Source organism: Chanos chanos, chromosome 3 (assembly GCF_902362185.1).
Source record: "Chanos chanos chromosome 3, fChaCha1.1, whole genome shotgun sequence".
Lineage (NCBI taxonomy): Eukaryota > Metazoa > Chordata > Actinopteri > Gonorynchiformes > Chanidae > Chanos > Chanos chanos.
This window is the reverse complement of record NC_044497.1, coordinates 17175849-17196823: the sequence shown is the minus strand read 5'-3', so window position 1 is coordinate 17196823 and position 20975 is coordinate 17175849. Positions and strand designations below refer to the sequence as shown.

At 38.9% G+C, this 20975-nt stretch overlaps 2 protein-coding genes across 2 annotated transcripts; one reads left to right on the top strand and one right to left on the bottom strand.

The window, feature by feature from the left end:
• Positions 1-691: 691 nt before the first annotated feature.
• On the bottom strand, positions 692-8549 carry LOC115806753 (coagulation factor XIII A chain-like). Its single transcript, XM_030767617.1, has 11 exons — positions 8414-8549; positions 7319-7507; positions 5372-5623; positions 5096-5214; positions 4756-4863; positions 4474-4648; positions 3661-3799; positions 2995-3098; positions 2215-2303; positions 1803-1956; positions 692-720 (listed from the first exon to the last, which is right to left on the bottom strand). Exons 1-11 carry the CDS (start codon positions 8547-8549, stop codon positions 692-694), a joined length of 1494 nt encoding a protein of 497 aa, XP_030623477.1.
• Positions 8550-14868: 6319 nt separating this feature from the next.
• ly86 (lymphocyte antigen 86) lies at positions 14869-16419 on the top strand. Its single transcript, XM_030767616.1, has 5 exons — positions 14869-14893; positions 15163-15249; positions 15368-15502; positions 16198-16244; positions 16336-16419. Exons 1-5 carry the CDS (start codon positions 14869-14871, stop codon positions 16417-16419), a joined length of 378 nt encoding a protein of 125 aa, XP_030623476.1.
• Positions 16420-20975: the final 4556 nt, after the last annotated feature.

Below are 20975 nucleotides of genomic sequence, written 5' to 3'. Positions count from 1 at the left end.
TTTTGAGGACTTTTTCAGGGACTCCAGTATAGTAGATCACATTTCCCTGAAGACTCACGCTGACAGTGTGGGCTTGGTCAGTCTTGTTCTTGAAGCTGAGTTCAATCTGGAAATCTTTCCCAAACTCAGCACTCTTGGACACCAGTTCCATCTTTACCACGGGTTCCACGTTCCAGGACCGGTCCATCATGCAGCCAAAGCCCTCAGCATTGTCCATGGTCTCTTTGTCCGCATCAGTGCCTGTGGTAATGTGTGTGAGTGTGTGTGTGCGTGTGTGTGAGTGTCATACAAATGTCAATCAGAAGAGCAGACAGTCAGTCATTTTTCAGCAAACTTTTCCACCTCTGTAGTTACTGGATTGATACTTAATTTAAATGAGATCCTGCAAAGTCTCCAGTAAAAGCAAAACTGCAAAACTGCAATTCTCCGACTTTTACACTGAGTACAGATAAGTATCACAAACATATATTTTCGGATAAAAGATAACAGTCACTTGCTCTTAAATTTGCTCCTGAAGTGAGTGGAAGAGCACAAATTAAAGCTCACCGCTGAAATAGACAATAATGACATGTTTGACAGAGTTTGATTGAGTAATTATAAACTAGTTTTGTTTTTATGTCTAGATTTGAACTGTTAACTTATCCAGGAAAGAAACTCATGCAGAAAGTATTGCTGGATTAACTTTTTTTTCTCATGGAGGTGAAATTTTTGGAGTTTTACCTAAACAGCAAAAGGAGAAATCACAAAAAATCAGGGTGTCCTGCTACTATGCTGTCATTCTCAGTCAACAAAGTGTAAAGTTTTTCACTTTAATTCCATCTTCATCTGACAGACTCTTTTGAATATCTTCAAAACATTTTATCCTTTTCGTCCTCTCACCTTCACAGTACTGCCATATCCTTTCTCATGTACAAAACTTCCTTTCAACTGTAAGCTACAAACACTTTTGAGTTAGGCGAATTGTGGTCTTATACCCTCAAGTTTGGCAAATATTACAGAATTCATATTTCCCAAAAGAAAAGCTAACCTAGTTGGAGTGCCTGTGCATCTCCCACAAACTGAGCAGGCCTGATAAATTTTATAGACCTCACAACGAACCATTCCATTGCTTACTCTATTATCCTACAGGCAGAAACAGAGAGAGAGAGAGAGAGAGAGTGAAAAAGAAAGAGAAACGAGAGGCAAATAAATGAACTGAGGTCTTGATTTGATTTGCATTGAACACAGTGTGTAAACTCTGGGCTTCTCCACGTTGATCTCTCACAGTTTGGCTCCTTCTAATTGACTCAGTGATATTAAGGCAAAATGTGGGCGTCTGTGAATGCAGGGTCCAAAATTAGTTTCTAAAACAATTATCGTCTCTCAGCTAGACCCATGGGGCCCAAGGTTGCCAGATTAGTCGCAAACAAATCGTAAAGATTACATTAGTTTCCATTGCTCAGCCATGAAATGACCAAAGGGAGCATGAGACAGGCTGAGAGAGATGGGGGGAGAGGTTGTGGAAGTGTTAACACGCGTCAACTTTTAGTCAAGGTTGGGAAGAAAAATAGCTCTCAATGGGAATTTGTAGCAGCAAACCAGGAGGAGGAATAATTGAAGTGATTTCAAAATTGTTCTTTGGTCAAGAAAGAGGAAAAGCAGCAAACACACCATTTCTGAGACCAGATTTTAAATGATGAACTCCACTGCTCCAGTGGTCTTTTGTACAAGAGGTGCTCTTTCAAACACACTGATTTATTGACAAATTCCCCATTTTCTGGCATCATTCCAATAGTTCTTCAAAATATGGCAAGTCCACTCACCCTCCAGGGGTTTGTAGTCATTTGTGATGTCTTTTGCAGCATTGGGTATGACATCTTGTGTCAGTATTAGCCTTCCCACGTAAGTCTTGTCAATGTGGATCATTTCTGTGGTCCCGTTCGGTTTTAATAAATGATAATGGATGTTACTATTCACCTGGAGAACAACAAGATCCTCTTAGAGCAGGACTCTTCAAACATTTGTTTGCATTGGAATGTTTCACTATGCTGCTTTAAACTGATACAAAATCTTTTACATTTTGAGATGATTTTCACAAAGACTAGATAGATAAGATCATTTGCTTTTATCCACCCAGTCTTTGCAGAGAGCTGTGCTAGTTATGGACTGGAGGCAATGGGAGAACAAAAGTTGAATCGTTCTGAAAGGCAGATAGGAAGCGTCATGCTCACTGACCTCTGCAAAAATGAATCGGGCGTCAAACGGGTAGCAGAGCAGGCCTGCTTTGATGGCTTTTACAGGTGCTGGTCCACAGCAGTAGATCCCTGAATTGGCAGAGTATGACAATTTTAAACCATTTTTCTAACATACACACACATACATGCAAACATACATGCAAACACACATGTGCAGTACCACAGGGAGTACTAATGTCATTTCAAGTACATTCATCAATACACTAACAAAAAAAAAGAAAGAAAAAAGATGCAAACCTATCATCACATGTTGGTGTTTTAAAGTCACTGTACAGATGATCTGTAGCTCAGTCATTATTACTTTATCTGTGAATTTCAAAGCACTTTCCATAAGACTGTACACTGGTTTAGAAGAGTTCGTTTAGGCCTACGCCGTGTTAGCAGTCTACTGAGTCTAGTGCTACGTTGTGTAGCGCCACACAACATAAAGGCCTCAGAGTCCACAAAGATTAGGACCAGCTCAAATACGATCATCTAAGCTTCTGAACTGTCTGGACAACGTTTGACTATTCTTATATCCAACAACCAGAAGACTCTGTGGATTAACTCTGTCAAAGCAGCATTGCTTCCCTCTCTATGTGTAAACCTTCAGTAATGGCTTAGTATTGCAGAGACGCCCTTTTGGGGCATGTTTGGTATAGAGCCCATGCCGTTTTTGTTTGTATTCTTATGCCAAACATGTTGTACATCCAACAGGTTCTTTTTTTTTTCTCAAGTCAATTTGGACAGTGAGATAATTAGGGATAGTGAGATTCCTTACCTTCGCTTGTCTCCTGGGGGGTCGCGTCCAATATTTGCCAGCCGTCAAATCCGACAGGCAGGTCTCCACGTTTCATGTACCCCTCATTCCAGCAGTGATAGTTCCTGAAGCAACAACATCCTCACATATACCATTCACCTCATTTACACCACATATATTAAATACCCCCACCAAGTTAATCAGATAACACTAATTAAGATATCTCAAGGTATCTCGTGTAGCCGTTTAGAAGCTGTCTGCCGCAGCTGCTGGCTGCTAACGTAAGATAAAACCAGGGGAATAGTTGAAGGAACTATTACAGTGAACTGCAGACAGATACAGGTAGAAACAATCCTAATGAATAGGAGCTACAAAAGTGCAAGAGAGGGAGCTATCGCCCAACTTGCCCCTCTACCAAGCTCACCTGCCGTATTTTGACATGAACATTTATGAATATCATTTATGAGTGTTGTGTTAGTGCGTTGTAATGTTATGGGAGGCTGATGTAGGAGTAATGTAGCTCTTGAATGCGTCTCCTCAACAAGATGGACATAATTCCTATTCTTTGCTTTTTTTGTGTCTATACAATGTTAATCATCTACCTCATAAATAGCACTGACTTCATATAAGGAGACATTTAAGGAGGGAGACGTCAAGTGAAGGCATTATGGCAAAGGGACATCCTACCAGATGGAATCTTTGCATCGCTCTTTGAGCATTCTCCCGTTTTCATCAATCACAATATCGGTCTTCAGATTGCCAGTGTTATCGTGAGCTGAGCAAAAGTTTGTGACCACCCTACATGGAATTCCTAGACAGCGCATGACTTCGCCGGGTGGGGGTGCAAGGAGGGTACAGGGGAGAGACACAAACATTAAAGGATATATGTTCAAGTGGACACTGCCTTAAAAATCTGGTGAGCTGACAAAAATTATGGATTCTGCTGTCAATTTAATACAACAGGAAGAACTTAGAAGTCAATAGTAATGAAGAGCAAAAAGGAGAGGTGTGTGTGTGTGTGAACAACTCTTTAGTCCTGTTTTACATAATCACTCCATTGTGTGTGTAGTTTTTAGTTTTTCCTGAAGCTCACATTCTACTTTAAGTTCATTCTACATCAGTTGACTTGATGGTAACATTCACAGCATGCTGAGTGCATTTAAATGTCTATGGAATTTGGAGAACACCCAGAATTCTTCCCCAAATTGGGTACATTAATGTTTTAGAGAGTTTGATAACTCTTCTATGTTTTATTAAACATTTATACTCATTGTATCAACATAAACATTGTTGTATTTTGTTTTAACGTTACCTCACTGCAGATTTAAAAACAAAAATGCTGAACCTATCTTACTGATGTTCTTTTGGAAGAGAACAAATGAATTGATATAAGGATATTGAGCTGTGTATGTGTGTGTGTGTGTGTGCGTGTGTGTGTTTAACCTTTGTGGAGATCATTATAAGGTCTGTCAAATATGTGTATTTAAATTTCTTACTCACTGGTGTTGAATACACATGCATAAACCCAGCACTGTGCGTAGCACACAGGGCTTTTGGTCGTGGCATATTTTTCTAGGATATCTACACTGCTAGTCCAAGCTGTGGGTGCCGTGCCCATAGCATAACTCCCTCTCCATTTTCCTTCCAGTATCCCGTAATCATCCTGGGAATTCACCTGGATGTGTGAGGCATAAGCACACATGTGTCTGTCCACTATCATCCCAGGTTTGTTGCCATGGTGACAAAAAAATCACATGAAACAGTTTCGCCATAGACACGTACCAGAGCAGAAACCTTCCGTGTCACTTGGATGACGTTCCCTCTGTTGTACAGTGACATTTTTGAATCATCCAAAATATCAATACAGTAGTCCAGAATGTTCTGCTCAAACTACAACAGAGACATGAGAAGGGGTGAGGTTTACGGTTTTCTTGGTGTCAGAAAAACAGTGTTTTGGTATCACCCTATGCTGTTACCCTGTTACCTTATATTCTACTGCAACCTCCAGTGCAAATCTAAACTCCTAGGCCAGTTCACATGAACAACAGCGTATTTTGTGTGTGTGTGTGTGTGTGTGTGTGTGTGTGTGCGTGTGTGTGCGTTTGCACATGCATATGGTTACCTGTCCGAATTCCCATGGTCGAGCACTAAATTGTTCTGCTTGCCCAGTGTATACAACTCCAGAATCAGCCATTATGTATGCAGTCCTCTGGGATTCGTCTGGCAGGCTTACATCATCGTCTGCAGGGAAAAGACACACAGACACACATACACACAAATAAACACACTAATTCATCCACTAAGAATACTGACACACAATTTTTTTTTTTACGGAGTAACTCATTCTACAAAAATGGAGGGCCACGTTGACACATTTGTTCAATCTGTATTTGCCTACCAGAGCACCAGGCATTGAAGAGAATGTAAATGATAGAGTTCTCATCTATCGGTGATCTGTGTCTTCCATCCCAGGCGTCCACCACCACATAGGTGTGGAACTTCCCGACAATGCAGTCAGGTGATGGAGTGATGCCAATCTTCACAGTGTTGCCAACATTTTCCACCACACGACAAGCCCAGGGACCATTAATTTCTCCGAGGGCAAATTCTAAGACAATATGAGTGCCCTCGTTGGAGTCAGGGCTTTCACCTGTATAACAACAAACAAAATTCCACTTAGGGAAAATTCTGTTAGTGAAAATTGTTATTCAGAGTTCAGGGCGCTGTGAAGAGTGACGTAAAAGAAAGCTGAGCAAAAGAAAGAAATGCTGTGAGCGATTTTTTTTTTCTCTGTGTCATTTTTAGTCCTCATTGTCCCATTTTATTTTTCGTGATTTGACTGTCACTAGTCACAAAGCATTCAGTTCAATCAAGATGGCACAAATATATGCTTATACCACATGCCAAAAACAACAGCACCATGGTGAATGTCTATAATTTAACCATGTTTGACTCATTGTACTCATTCCTGAAGAACGTCATAATCGACATGAGAGGTCAAAATGTTTCTGACCTGACTGCCGCTTGAAGAAATGAAAAATATATCCAACTAAGAGCAGTAGCTGTTTATGTCCATTCCTTCATTCTGCCTTTTATAGATTTTTTGACTGGATCTTTGCTCGATCACTTTATTTACACACTTCTATTATTTTCAAGGTTTGGTAGAGAGAAGAGATGGTACAGGTTTGGTAGAGAGAAGAGATGGTACTTATAGTGTGAAATATAATTATGAGAAGTGTGACTGGCCTATGTTTGTTTGTTTTTTTGTTTGTTTTCTAAAGAGAGACCTCATGGAAAAAAATGACCAAGTTACCTTGTAATAATTGTGTGGGTGGATAAAGAAGCAACCTCACACCATTTTACAGAAAACTCACTTGAGGTTTCAGAAAATGTATAGTCCTGGTATTTTGCATGACATTTGTGCTCACGTAATGTTTTGACTACTACTTATAAAACCAGCAAAGCACTCATGTTGCCCTAATTTTTGGCTGTGTTGACATCTCATGCTCATCGCAGTCACAACAGAAATTGCAAGTACTACTTCAACAACATTAGCATAGTATTATACAAGCATGCCTTCCTTTCGTGCTCCCATCCCCCCCCCCCCCCCCCCCCCCCCCCCCCCCCCGCAGCCATGCTTTGGCACTGAGGGAGCATCTTGTAATTACTGTAGCTAATGATCTGATGGTTTTTTAATTGTCTGCTACATGATTCAGATATGAGTGCTTGATCATCCTAATTGGGAGCATTTGCTGCACTGACATTGGAGGGTGTGCAGGTGTCAGAGGGATATCTCCAAGTCACTATGTGACCCCTTGATCCCCTCCCCCTCAACAGATAGATGGACCTCAGACTCCTTTACCATAGAAATCTCATGCACTCACCCTTGGGCTCTTTTCACCCTCTCTCTGTCTCTTTCTGTTAGTAATCCAGCAAGTACAGAGGTGGAAAGTTAGACGAAAAATGACTAACTGACAGCTCTTCTGTTCAATCTATCTATCTATCTATCTATCTATCTATCTATCTATCTATCTATCTATCTATCTATCTATCTATCTATCTATGTATTTTTGTTTTACATTCATGTTCTTCCAACCCAAATTTGGGAAATGAAAACGTGCACACAAATTACATGAGATAAGTTATTGTGTAGTTTGTAAACACATTAATCTCTGTCAAACAGTGAAGCTTGCTGTGAATACAGCCGTAATCTGCTGAAAAACACAGGCCCTCACTCACTTTACAAGTCAAATGAATTATTCAGACAGTAGAGAAAAAGGCACAATTGTGGACGGTCAGAAAATGCAATAATCATTTACGTGTAGGATGGAAAAGGGCTGCTCACCGATCGTAAACTCCACTTCAAATTTATGTGTGTGCTCAATGTACTGGCTGCTGAATGTGATCTTAAGGAAGAACTCGTGACCACGCCTCACCACAAGTCTCTTGTGCAGGTATACACTGGTCCTGTGATTGACATTGTTTTCAGACTGACACATGTCAAGCGAAACAAAGGAAAACGGTGGTAGCCCACCTGTGAGGAGAAAAAATGGGGAAATTCTGTATAAAAATATGTTAAAAAGAGGATATTTGTCTTAAATGCAGGTGCATGTCTGTCTGTATTTGCCATTTATATGTCACAGTGTCTCCATAGAGCTTGGCCTGTGTGGTGTCTCTTGATTCATTGCATGATGGACTTTGATTGGATAGATAGATAGATAGATAGATAGATAGATAGATAGATAGATAGATAGATAGATAGATAAATAGATAGATAGATAGATAGATAGATAGATAGATAGATAGATGAGTGCCCTGATGCAAAAATAAGAAAACAGGAAAAAGGGTGGGAAGCTATTTTTATAGTTAATATTTTTATAGTTTTTATATATATTTTGAAGTAATACAAAGAACTGCTGTGTTAATGGGAGCCTCTACAATTTCAAATCTTGGCTCATGAAATAAGAAATGGAGCAGGAGCACCTTGGGTCAGAACACTGGGTCAGAACTCAGCAGAACCATTTAATTTAAGCATAGTGCTGAGACAGAACTGCTTGTTTGATCGAGATTCCACAACAGAACCAGCTCAAGAGATGAGTCAAGCCTTTCTCTGTGCTGGTTCTGTTCTTCTGGAAATGCAGCACTCTCACTCAGACAGTGGTCAAAAGTAGTTTGAGTCACAGCTGTTGATGTTGGTGTTTAAAAAAAGGAAAGAAAAACAAACAAAAACAAAAACAAAACAAAACTGTTTGGTCAGGCACTTGAAATAGCTTACTAAATTATTGACATGCAGGAAGGTGAGGATGCTTAAAGTTTGAACTATACCGTGTTTAATATTTGAAAAAGAAAAAAAAAGTGTTTTGATAACTTTGCTTGTGTGTTGTAATACACATTCACTGGACTACTTAAATAGATAAACACACAATTAAATGAGTCTAACCATCATCCATAGGTTGGGGTCCCCTGGGAGTGATCTTAGCAGGCTCAAACGTGGGCAGGTGGGCCACCGCAGCGTTGGAGTTGGCCACTCTGCGGGGCTTCCGTCCCTCATAGTTCACATTGGACCTTGACAACATGATGTAGATTTCTGGGGTCTTTTTTAACCTGGGGGACAGGTCATAATGACATTACAGTGACCCTGGGAGAGACTTTACCACTGTCATGTCTACACAGAATATAAGCCATTTAGGCCAGCATTTCAGGTCAGGCAATAAAAATGATGGAGAGAGGAGAGAGAGAGAGAGTGAGAAAGAGAGAGAGGGAGGAAGAGAAAGAGGGAAAGAGAGAGAGGGAGAGACCCTTCTATGTGAGATTCAGTAAAAGGAGTCTTCCTTTTCCTTTGTCGGCACTGTGGGTAGTTTGAGTGATGCAATACATTGTTCTAACCTTATGAGGTACCATACAGCTGTATAATTCAATACTTTCTGATGAAATATTATTCTCCCTTCTGTAATCCACACCCACAAAATGCTCCTCTCAAATTCCCATTTCTCATAATTTCTTTGCAAATTACATTGTAATGTAAACATGAAAGGTCAAGAGACTTTTTGTGTTTTGAATAAGGTAACATGATATGAAAATGGAGCAGAGTTTTGATTTTAAACAAGACCAAGGGACAATCTGGTTTTTTTTTTCAAAACAAAAGGTTTTTTTCAATTACTTTCACAGAGCCGAAAAGAAAATGTATCCGAAACACTTTTTAACATTCCAACATCATCACAGTTTTGTCGTTGTGATAAAATTCACCATGAAATTGTATTAATGGTTTACTAGAGCTTATCAGTGCTTCAGTGCTTTTGTTTTCCAAGAACAAAGATTGTGTTATTGGAGTGCAGCAGAGAGGGGGCAATTTACAAGCACACTTTTCAAAAAGTGATAAAATGCAAACAAACTATGTCACTCTGTTTCCATTACAGAATTACACAACAGGAGGAAACCAACTTGATCTCTCTCCTCTCTCTCTCTCTCTCTTACACACACACACACACACACACACACACACACACACAGACACACACACATATGTATGGTCCATCCTCAGCAGGCTTTTATATATCCAATTTTCCTACCAGGTCATACTTTTGCAATGAACAGACTTGTTGTAACACATACATATAACCCATAACTTATCATGCGCGATGGTGATATGAAGATTTTAGTATAGTCTTGTACATTATTCTGAAACACGCCAAAATTCTCCTCACAGTTTTGTTGTTGGCCACTCCTAATTTGGTAGGATAGCGCATGTAGCCCAATAAGACAAATATTAATTTGTAGACAAACTATTTAAATATGATAGACCAACATGATTCAAGGTTTAAGATTTCAAAACAGATCACTGTTGTTTGTTTAAAATGCTTTCCTCTGATTAGATATCACCCAACAAAGCACAATTAATTTTAAACCGTCCTGCTCTTATTTTGCACAAACACAGCTTGGAGACTTGCATATGCTAATGTGATGTGGGTTCCTACCGGCGGAAAGAAATTTGCATAATTGAGAGAATGAACAGGAATGCATTACAAACATAATGTTATCATGGTGGATTTGAAAATGGGTAACAGTGAAAAACCTTCCCCTGGGTTAGATGGTAATAACAAGAGAGAAGCATAAAACATAGATGAGGTTTTTTGTTTTGTTTTTTTTCATCAAAAAGCTTCAGCAATGCGCTCATGTTAAAATAGTGCTACATTATCTGCTATAATGACACTATGGCTCTCAAAGAAAGCCTGATTGTGAGAGGCGTAAATAACCTCATTTGGGCTCTATGGATGTGATCTAAATGACCAAAACATCAATGAGATGAAGCTGCTCAGGCAAATTGCAAAACAAATCCGCACAAATACCAAGTTATAGAAAAGCTAAAGCTGGAACTCTCTCTCTACGAGTTTGCCTAACATTTTGGCTCTTGTACCAGTTAGTAAAGGCATTTAACTCACCGTCTGTGCTGAGAGGTTTTGCAGCTGTGCAGAAGATGCTGTAGGCACCTGTGTTCAGGAGAACTTCAGCCCTCATTAATATAGACCAAGGAACAGCCCCCCCCCCCCCCCCCTTTCAAAAAAAGAGAACCTCTCCTAAAACACCAAACTTCTCCATTCAGGGTCAGGACAGTATGACCTTGATGGACAGTTTAGGACATTGCTGATTTGTGCTGATCATTGCAGGCACTTTCATACATATTTTGGGGTGTATTCCATGTCAAGACAATATAAAATAAACAACAGCTGTGATGAGTGATATTGTCTTATGTGGCTGTGTTTAGTTACAGTAGTTTTTCATCAATATAATGATTAATCGCTGTTTTCATCAATAGTCAAGTTTAACCAACAGTTCTGCCTTCTTTTAAAACTGTACAAATAAATACAGTCTTTTCCCCTTAAAAGGAATAAAAAGATGAGGCTGAGATGTGTTTATTTTTCTAGTGTGAGGTGCAGCGGCTGTTTATAAATGAAAATCCAAAATTAGGTCTGAATACAGAGAATACTGAATACTGGAGAATGTTTATCTTATTCCCTATCCAAGACTCGCAAATACATTATCCAGTTAATAATCTATAAGATGCCTTTGAAACATAAAAACATTTCTATTATTTTGATATTGAATATACTTTTTCTGTGTTCACATTTGCATTTTATTTATTTTGTTAGACCTACATAACAAATACATACAACGCGTAAGCTGACATGACACAAAAGGCAGTCCTGATAAGTAAGAGCTATGGTTATGTGCTGTTGTGTGACTGTAAATGTCATCCAACAAAAGAAGAGAACCTCACAGCCAAAACCAAGCACTATTAATTATTAACAATTCAGTTAACACTATTAAAAAAAAAAAAAAAAGTCTCAACCAACCAAGCCGTGGAATGCAGTTAGAGAGTCAGCAGCCCAGATTCTGACTGGAAGCTCATTCCACCAACTTGGAGTGATGTAGGAGAGGAGCTTTGATTGATTTTTGACGGTCTTGACGGATGGCACCACCAGACATGCTGCTGCTGAGGTGTGCAGAATTCACTCCGGTGTATACGCTGTGATGGCACTGTATGTAGGGTGACGCAGACCTGTTGGAAGCTTGGCATGCTAGTACCAGTGCTCTTAAATCTGATTTGGACATCTACCAGTAATCAGTGTATGGACACCAGCAGTGGAGAGCATGCTCAGATGGACTTAGCACCAGTCTGACTGATGTCCTCTGGATCTTCTGAAGTGACTGGATTGCATGCACTGGTAGTAGGCCAGACCAGGAGGGAGGTGCCGTGGTCTAGTCTAGAGATGACTAGTTCCTGAACCAAGAGCTAATGACTATACTCTGGCGGGTACAGCTTAAGCTTCCACATATTATAAAGTGTGAATCTCGGGTAAAGATCACTTCAGAGAAACCATATTATATTTGATGACACAGGTTTGGAAAAATATGTAAAGTATGGAAAAAAGGTTTTACTGGAAAACCTTGAAAGCAAAGTTACTGATCTTTAGTGGATTTAAGAAAGCGCTGCAGTCACTACCAAATGAAAAAAAGTATGGTCACATCATCACATGTGATTAGTGTCTGTTTAATTTCAGTTCAACTAAAGCCATGCTGTTGCCAGGATGACCTCAAAACAACCCAAAGGATGTCAGAGCTCAGTGTTGACTCATCACCCGCTTCCTCCAGGTCAAGTTCCCCATTTTCCTATGTTTGAACTTAAATTCAGGCCAAGAACTGAGTAAAGTGTTTTTAAACAGGAACATCCATATGCCCGCTCAGCATAAATAGAAAATATTTCCAGGGCAACATTCCTCAAAATTTTCCTGTTGATTTTATATCTGTGGAGAAAAAAAACACAGCTGTACTTTTGATTCTATTACATTACTATCAGACTAATACCTGTTTGTGTTTCTTTCAATGATTCTATGCTGTGTATCAGCTTAAAACGTTTAGACAGAATCAGATGATGTCAAACCTCAAAGGAACATTATTACATTTAACTATAGAGGTTTTGGGAAAAATATGGAGAATAGGATGGAATATGGAAGAAATGTTTCACTGTGATGGCAATGGAAAACCTTTTAAGGAAGGATACTGATCTTGTTCATGTTGTCACAGCACAATGAGTCCGAGATCTCCATGTCTCCCAGATTAATAGCTTTCAGTCTTACATATAGATTTAAACCTCTTCAAAATCCTTTGTGAAAAAAGAGAGATCATCGCTTATGCTCGGGTCGTTATCTTGTTTTCTAGATCGTCTTTGGTGAAGCTTTGTGTTTGAGAATGAGAATGTACGACAGACTGCATTTGGTTTGTTCAGACGAAGTTTTGTAAATTGTAAAGCCTTAGGTCGTTGGTGCTCTGTATATTCTTTGATTTAATCGAGACACATCCGCTTTAAAAACAGAAGCTACCCATTTAACCTGTTCTCCAATGATCAGTGGTTAGACTGCATCATTTTTTTAAACTATGAACTGGACCTTTTAAACTATGAACTGGACCACAACTATACAGAAGAAAGGCAGCCAGAGTCGATTGTTTGCAAATTTGACTGTAAAGCAAAGGTTCCTGGTTCACCTCATCCCGTTTCCTCGTTTCATATCTGATTTTTGTGAGTGTTCTGTCTTTTGAGGCCCTTCTTGTCAAGTCACCCTGACATTTTAGAGACAGTGACACAAATACAATTCCTCTTGCACTCTGAAAAATCAAAACATGTTTTTGACAGTGTCAGCAGATTGCCAGTAATATCAGCAAAAAAAAAGAAAAAAAAAAAAAACACCCACTCGATCATTCACTCACGATGACACACAAAAGCAGAGACATGTGCTTTTAAGACTATTAATCATCCCGACAGCAGCATATTCAAATGATGTACAGAGCTGTGTGTCTGAATACAGGCCAAGTTACATACTACAAGTGTCACTGCAAGTGTGAGTACTCATTTATCTGGATCTCTCTCTCTCTCTCTCTCCCCCTCTCTCTCTCTCCATGTCTTTATAGTTCAGGAGAATCACCGTCACAGATCTGACTGAGTGTGTAAAAACAAAGACCCTCAGAGTCTGGTTTCGCCTGCGTTACTTGTATGATGTGGGTGAAAAACATGCAACCCCTGGCTATCCAAGCCCTGTGTGGGCAGGGAGCTTTTTCAAATGAAGAGCATTTCAGAGAGCCTAATGAAAGTGGGAGTGCTGTGGTTCTAAGACATGCGAGGAGCTGAACATAGTTCTAATAAACATGAGCTGACTGGTGGTTTCCCACTGGGCCATGTATAACACATATATATACTCAGTGTTTGTCTTCAGTGAGTGAAGTTGATCGGCTTTGTCTTAATTATGATTTAGTTTGAGAAAAATGAAATAGATGAATGATATTAATCTGTATATCTGTTATATAACTCACATACTATCTGCCATCAGCCATCTAATCATCTGACAATTTCTCTGAACTTTTTGGTCAGTTTGTGTGTTGTCCTCTTTTTCTGAAGTTCTGGTCATCAGAGGGAACATTATCCAATTTTAAAGCTCATAAACTCATAAACTCCTTGCCTAAGAACATATTCATTCACGCAACCTCGCCCTTGGGGAATACCACATCACTTTGAGCTGGGGTTTTTTTTTCTCTCCGTGAGCATCCTCTAGTGTTCACTGTCTGTGTTTTTCCATGATCACAAAAAGTTGCTCACCCTTTGCCAACAAATTCAGATAATTCCCAAGGGAAGATCACGCGAGCTAAAGGACAGTTTGCACATTTGTATCAATCTGTCTGAATCATAGATTTCATCTGATCATAGATTTACACTGATAACTCCAAAAAGCTTCGAAACACACCATGTTGTATTCCAAACTGGGGAATTTATCATGCGCATTCATTTTATTTATGCAAACCTAATGAAATGTCATATTTTGTGAGCGTCAATTCACAGGTTGATTATGCCGTACTGATTTTGGATGTCAAGGTTTGGTTGGCCTTCCTAATGGTGGCTAAGTGGTATGTGAATAGGACAGTATGGCAGAATGTGAGAGAGAGGTCTCCGAAAATACACACTAAGAATACACACTGTGTTTACTGAAACAGAGAAAGAGGGCCACATACCAAGTCAGGTAACCATAAACCCACATAATTCCTGTACAGTGTGTCACTGTCTGAAGTGAAACTTCATTGTTTGTGGCACTAAAAAAAAAAGTGAAAACCGGTCCCAAACAGGAAGTTGTGCATCCCCATTTTACACAGGTCACTTGTTGTCTACTTTGATCAGAGTAGACATGGTCCAAACACCTGTTCATCCTGCTCTGAGACAGTCCGTTCTGTGAGTTCATGTGGGGCGCCGTGATGCTGCGGGGTTTGTTTTGGGGTTGGCATCTGGTTGTGCTGGGTCTAAGCCATGTTCAAGCGGACACTTGGCCTGTGCATTCTGTGTGCAACTCCGTCCGAATGGAAGCGTACTACAGAAGCTGTGGTAAGATGGAATTTGAAGAAGAGTTACTTTGCAGTCGATAGTATTTTGCCTATAGTGAGAGAGAGAGCTAGAGAGTGCAATGATTATTGACTAGAATATATTTTTTAGCTTAAATGTAAGTATTCTGTTTCATTCTGAGCAGTGATTACCTGTAAAAAGTGATATAGCATGCATTGGACCATCACCTGTGTCAGCAACGTGAATATGGGGCAAGGAAAGCTAAATAGTCAGACTCTGAATAGTCTCTCTGTTCTTTTTTTTTTTCCCAGATCCTTTGCAAGACATAAGTTTCACTGCTTCTCCCTGTCTTAATATTCGGGATGAGAATATCAACTTAAAATTGTCCCTGATGCTGCGTGAGTTGATTTCCTCACCACTCCCCATGACATCATTGATCTTTCAATTCAGTCGGGAAACAAAAACGTGTTTATTAAAGACAAAAGTGTGTGATTGGTTGATTTCTGTTCACTATAGGCCAGTCCATTGACGAGCTGTATGCATCTATTGACTTCTTTCTGAACCAACAGCCCAATCCAGTGGCTCACATCGATGAATCACTGTGCTTGCCTGACTTTCCTGGCTTTAGCTTCTGTGGCAGGAAGAAAGGAGGTGAATACAAAGAATTAACTCTTGCATCTTACAAATTTTAATTTATGGGTTTGACTCCAGTGAAAGGATGGTTCCATCATTTTTCCCTCTCGTCTTGTTTTTTGTCCTCCTCTTTAAACAAGTCTAACACTGGGAATTAGATGCTGGAATGGTTGAGTGTCAAGATTCTGACAGTTAGGATCCTTATGGAGACAAAGGGGGAATATGAGGCCATGGTTTGGCTGGCTGAAACCTTGGCCTCATTACTTCCATTGTTTTTTTCCCCCTCTAAGAACCCTTATGTCAGCATGTTGAAGTTGACATGGAGTAGAGTCTTTTTATTACAGTTTATTGTTGACAAGAGTGAATGCTGTTTGAGCTGCAAGTTTAGACTGATTGAAAAATTATTGCTGGTGAAAAACAAATATTTAAGTGGTATTTAGTTTCCAAATGTCAACACATTAAAACACATTTTTAAAAATGGAGTAATGCCATAATGATTTTAATAAAATAGGGTAAAGAAATAAAACCATTAATACATTTATTTCTTACATTAAGCCTTGCTCCCCAAAAGAATTAGGCTCAGGTCCAGACTAAAGAATCAAACAATCTGTAGTCAAAACAACTTTTATTTCATATGGTTTCAGTGTGTGTTTGGTTATAGCAGTCCTAATGAATATTTTGGTGTGTCTGTGTGTGTGTTTTCTTTTTTGCAGAGGTGGTCACTATTGAGAGATCTGTGAGGATATCAAAAGTAGCCACGGTAAGTGCAGGTTGTGGCAATACACACACCTTTGTGTTGACTCACTGAGGACTTTACTGATTCTTGTGTCTACATCTCCTGTTCTTTTCAGGGTCGGATTGATATTCACATCGTTATGTTCAATCAAAACGGCTTCCAGATTCTCTGTACTAATGCTACAGTTATTCTGAAGTAGAATCTCAGATAGCTGAAGAAGAAAGGACCAGAAAGACTGGCAGTATCACCGTTATAAGAGAATGCAGATCAGTTACAGATGTGTCATGTCGCAGTCTGGTATTACATTTAGAAATGATCAAGTTACTTTCCATTTGTGGTGTGCTGGTATGAGGTTCCTTTATTTATGTAAGTTGTGTGAATATTTTGAGAATTATGTCTGAATTTACGGCCAATGTCTGCAGCAAGCTTGCATATGAAAGAAAGTACATTAATTCATATCTTTAAAACATACTGGTTTAACAAGGTTATGACTACCATCATGTACACCCTGTGCAGTTCTTGATGGCACAAAAAGACAGTTGCTACACTTGGCTTAACCAGAGGGTGGCGCCATTAGTCCCTCCTCTCCTTCATCTCGTATTGCTTCCCATCCCCCAAGCCTAAACGTTTGTACACACACACACACACACACACACACAAATTAATGATTTTCTACTGTGAGTGTGATCTTTCTTCCTTTTTTTCCCCATCTTAAATTTTTTCCATCTCAATTTTAAAGAGACCAGCTTATGCATTCTGTTAAACACAAAAGTTTGTCATCCCTTTTCTACAGAAAAACGATAGGATCTCTTTTATGAGCACTCCTAACTTTGTTAAGCTCACCTTGTGAAAAGTGGTTTAAGGTAACACTTGCGCATATATTTGATATATATATATGATATATATATGATATATATATATCATCTTCTGGCCATAACTACTGTACATCAGAGTGCCTGCCTTTGATTATCTAAGTGTGTGTTTCATGTTGATATTTTAGAATAATAACTCAAGGGCCTATTTTATGAGGGATTCTCTTTGAAGCAGTAAAACCATGGCAACAAATCTTCTAGCTTTTCATCACAATAAACTGCACAGGTCAATTTGAAGTGACACCTGGAACACACAGAGACCCCTAACAAGACTCTGAGGCACACACACACACACACACACACAAAACCACATTAATTTGAAAAAGTCAGTAAGTTATATATGCGGCATTTTCCCTTTCTCTAATAATAATAATAATAATAATAATAACAACAATAATAATAACATCTTACATTTTATGCTTGTTTGTCTTGCTAATTTGTGTCAGACAGATACACTCAGAAAAGTTAAAAGTAGAAGTCTCCAGAAATTAGTAAAGCTAATGCTCGCTGTGTCCTGGTAACATATGTATAATGATATGTTTGATTAAGGTTTTAGCATATTTACAAAGCATCCACACCTCTGTTCCTTTGGAGTTTCAAGCTCTTTGTCATTTCAGACAATAAACTTATATCACTGGATTTGTTTCAAAGCTGGCATTGAGCCTATTTTGTAGTTCAAATGCCGCACTCAAGGCCAAAGTAGCCCAAGAATGTATATGCTTTGCAAAACATCAAAAAGAACATAGTTGAAACAAACAACAACAACAACAACAACAAAACAGCGGCTTCAAGCAGATGATGGAGTTGGGCATAGGAATACCATGAGTCTATGTGTCATTGTGCTGTTACAAGAAGTAAATGCAAGAAACACAGTACAGTACAAAAGTGCCTTACGGTGGAGTCCTTAAAGACAGTCATGCAAGAAACCCCCAGCCCGCTGATGAAAAGAAGATGATTCCCTCCCATGTTTTTCTGAATTTGTTTTTTGTTTAAATCAACACAGTCTAGTTTTTAACTATGTCCTTCTGTGTTGCAGAAGCTCAGCGCATGCCATCATTATGAAGGACTACACCATTAAATACATGCAGAATGATGTGACAAACGCATGGAGTGTTTACCAGAGGACTGGATTTGCACAAACAAAAAAATCAAATTTTTCATTCCATACACAAATTTTCTTTTCTTTTTTTTTTTAAATTAAAATAACACAATAATAAAATCAAGGGATCAGTCTGTGTTTGTGTGTGTGGCAGAGAGAGAGAGAGAGAGAGAGTTTGATGCAGGCAACCTTGTACATACCCTTACAGAGTATCGAGAGCATAAATAAGTTCTTGTTTGCGCTCATTAGTTTGAGAGACCAGAACAGTGCTCATAATGTGGTACCACTGAACGCTAGAATAAACTAAGCGACACATTCTTGAGATGACTGTAGCCACGCAGAGAGAAGTATTCGGAGAAGCTGAGAAACACGCAAACTTTACAATACAGTCTTCATCAGAGACGGGATTTGGGGGGGGGGGGGGATTTCGAACGTGCTGTTAAATTGGCTACAGAAAGTAATCGTGGATTTAGCTATAAGGACACTATTAAGATAGTCTCATGATTAAGCGTAGTTAGCCTACACCATGAGGCTGCAGGGCAAACAACTGTTTCATACAAATCATGCGTCACCATTGGAAACCGGTTTTTCGCCACTCCCTGTACGTACCCTTATCTTTTGCATGTCCTTCCAAGCTCTTGAGCTCTACCTAAAACTCGCGTTTATGACTGTACTGCACTCAGCAAAGCTTGGAAGTTTTGGAAGATCACACAATTTGCAAATATTGGCGGAAAATGGCTTTAATAACAGATTGATACTTACTAATACCCTCTCTCTCTCTCTATCTCTCTGTAGAAACGTGATAAAACGGTGATTCATAAAATTATACATAATCAATTAAATAAAGTCTGTTGTTTCCTCCAATAGCCCAATTGACGATTTACCGGGAAGCTTATCGAATGCCAAGGTCTGAGGCAAACATTTACTGAAACAAGTTTTTCCGTGTAGCCTATCCGTTTGAGTAACTGAATCTCTCGCTCGCTGTTTATTGCCCTGCTTGACCAACAGGTGTCTGTTTCATGTGACAAGACATTGGCGCGCGGATCGACGTAGTTTTACTATGATGCCATGGTCCCCGCTGTCCTAGATACAATCCCCAATCCTTGTAAAATGTGTTATACAGTTGTGTAATCTTTCTCCGTTTTCATTAAATAATAAATTTAACGATAAAGAGGATGAGTCATATTGTTAACTGTATCACTTCACAAAATTGTCGAACTAATTTCAGAATAAGCTCCACTAAAGTCCACATGCAGTGGATGCTTCAAAGTTCCTCTCCTCAAATTATGTTGCTTAAGGTAGCCTTTCAGGCTAGGTCGCGGAGGATAAAGGAAACCTTTTGTAGCTGTGAGGGGCTGTTTCTTAGCAACAGGGCTGCATTTGGAAGCCTTGGTTACGGTCAATAAATAACATCACTCTCAAGTTTCCTTGGTTAAGAGATTGAAGTTTCACTAGATTTTCGCTAAATATGCCGCTGAAGTGTACAAGGCCTGAGTGATTTGATATTTTCACACATACTGCGTACTTCCGCATATTAGCATTCTTTCAAGCATACTTAAAGGGGATCAAGATGCATCTTTATTAGAAAACTTCATCATTAAAACAAACAAAAGCATATGTTATAATAGGCATTCATTTCCTACTGGAAAGATTTAGTAACATGAATTTAGCAAAACATTTAGTAATATTAAACCCCATGTTCAGTTTTTCTATGGGTTAATCCCAACATAGATTCATGCAACATCCTAGAACAAAAGAGTTTATGAGATGCTTTCCTGAGTTATACATTGACTCAAATAATGTGATCCAGAATGTTTGATGTGGATAATCTTTCTAACCAGCAGAGGCTATATTTCTCCCCTGTAGTCCTTCTGTTTTACATCGACACACTAACATTTACAGGCAACAGTTATTAGGTTCTATCACTGTTAGTCCAGCAAAATTATACACCTATCTATCTATCTATCTATCTATCTATCTATCTATCTATCTATCTATCTATCTATCTATCTGTGTGTGTGTGTGTGTGTGTGTGTGTGTTTCAGGATATTTTATACAGTTTATGAGGTGGAACAATCCTCAGCCTTACAGTATCCCTGTGCTATACTCATTACACAACAACAGCTTTTCTGTTGTTAGGTGTCAGGTACAGCAGCAATGGTTAGGATATTGTTTCTGCTTAAATTTGAAAGTAAACAAATAATTTTGTTAGTCATAACTTACCATTACCTCTAAGAAAGTTACATGGTGAGTACAATATAACTTTGTATAAGTAATGGATATTTATATGGTTAACAAACTAGCACACTCACACACCCACTGTACTGTGAAAGCCTTTGCATAGTTGTATCAAAACCATCCCAATTCTTTCTGTCTTTGACAAATCTATCTTATCCAAGAAGACTGTTAACTATGTTTCACAGTACATATTACACTTAGTGAATGGTACATATATCTCTGATATTTCTCTGTCTGACTATGTGGTATTAGTTTTGCTAATATTGAGTCCACCACTATTAGTTTTGAGTGGTGACAAATAGTGATAAATGAGAGTGCAGCAAGCAAGGAGAAAAACTGGTGAATGTGATGTGAACAGAATAATATAGTCTACACTCATCAATCTTTAAAACAAAAGTTCTGTACTGAAATTATTAAAAATATATAATTTAAATCTTTTTGAGGAGAAACACAACAATTCCTGGTAATATTATCCTGATTATCTTCCAGTTTCTCTAATATTATTGTAATATGAGGGAACAACGACACATTGCATCAGCAAACATT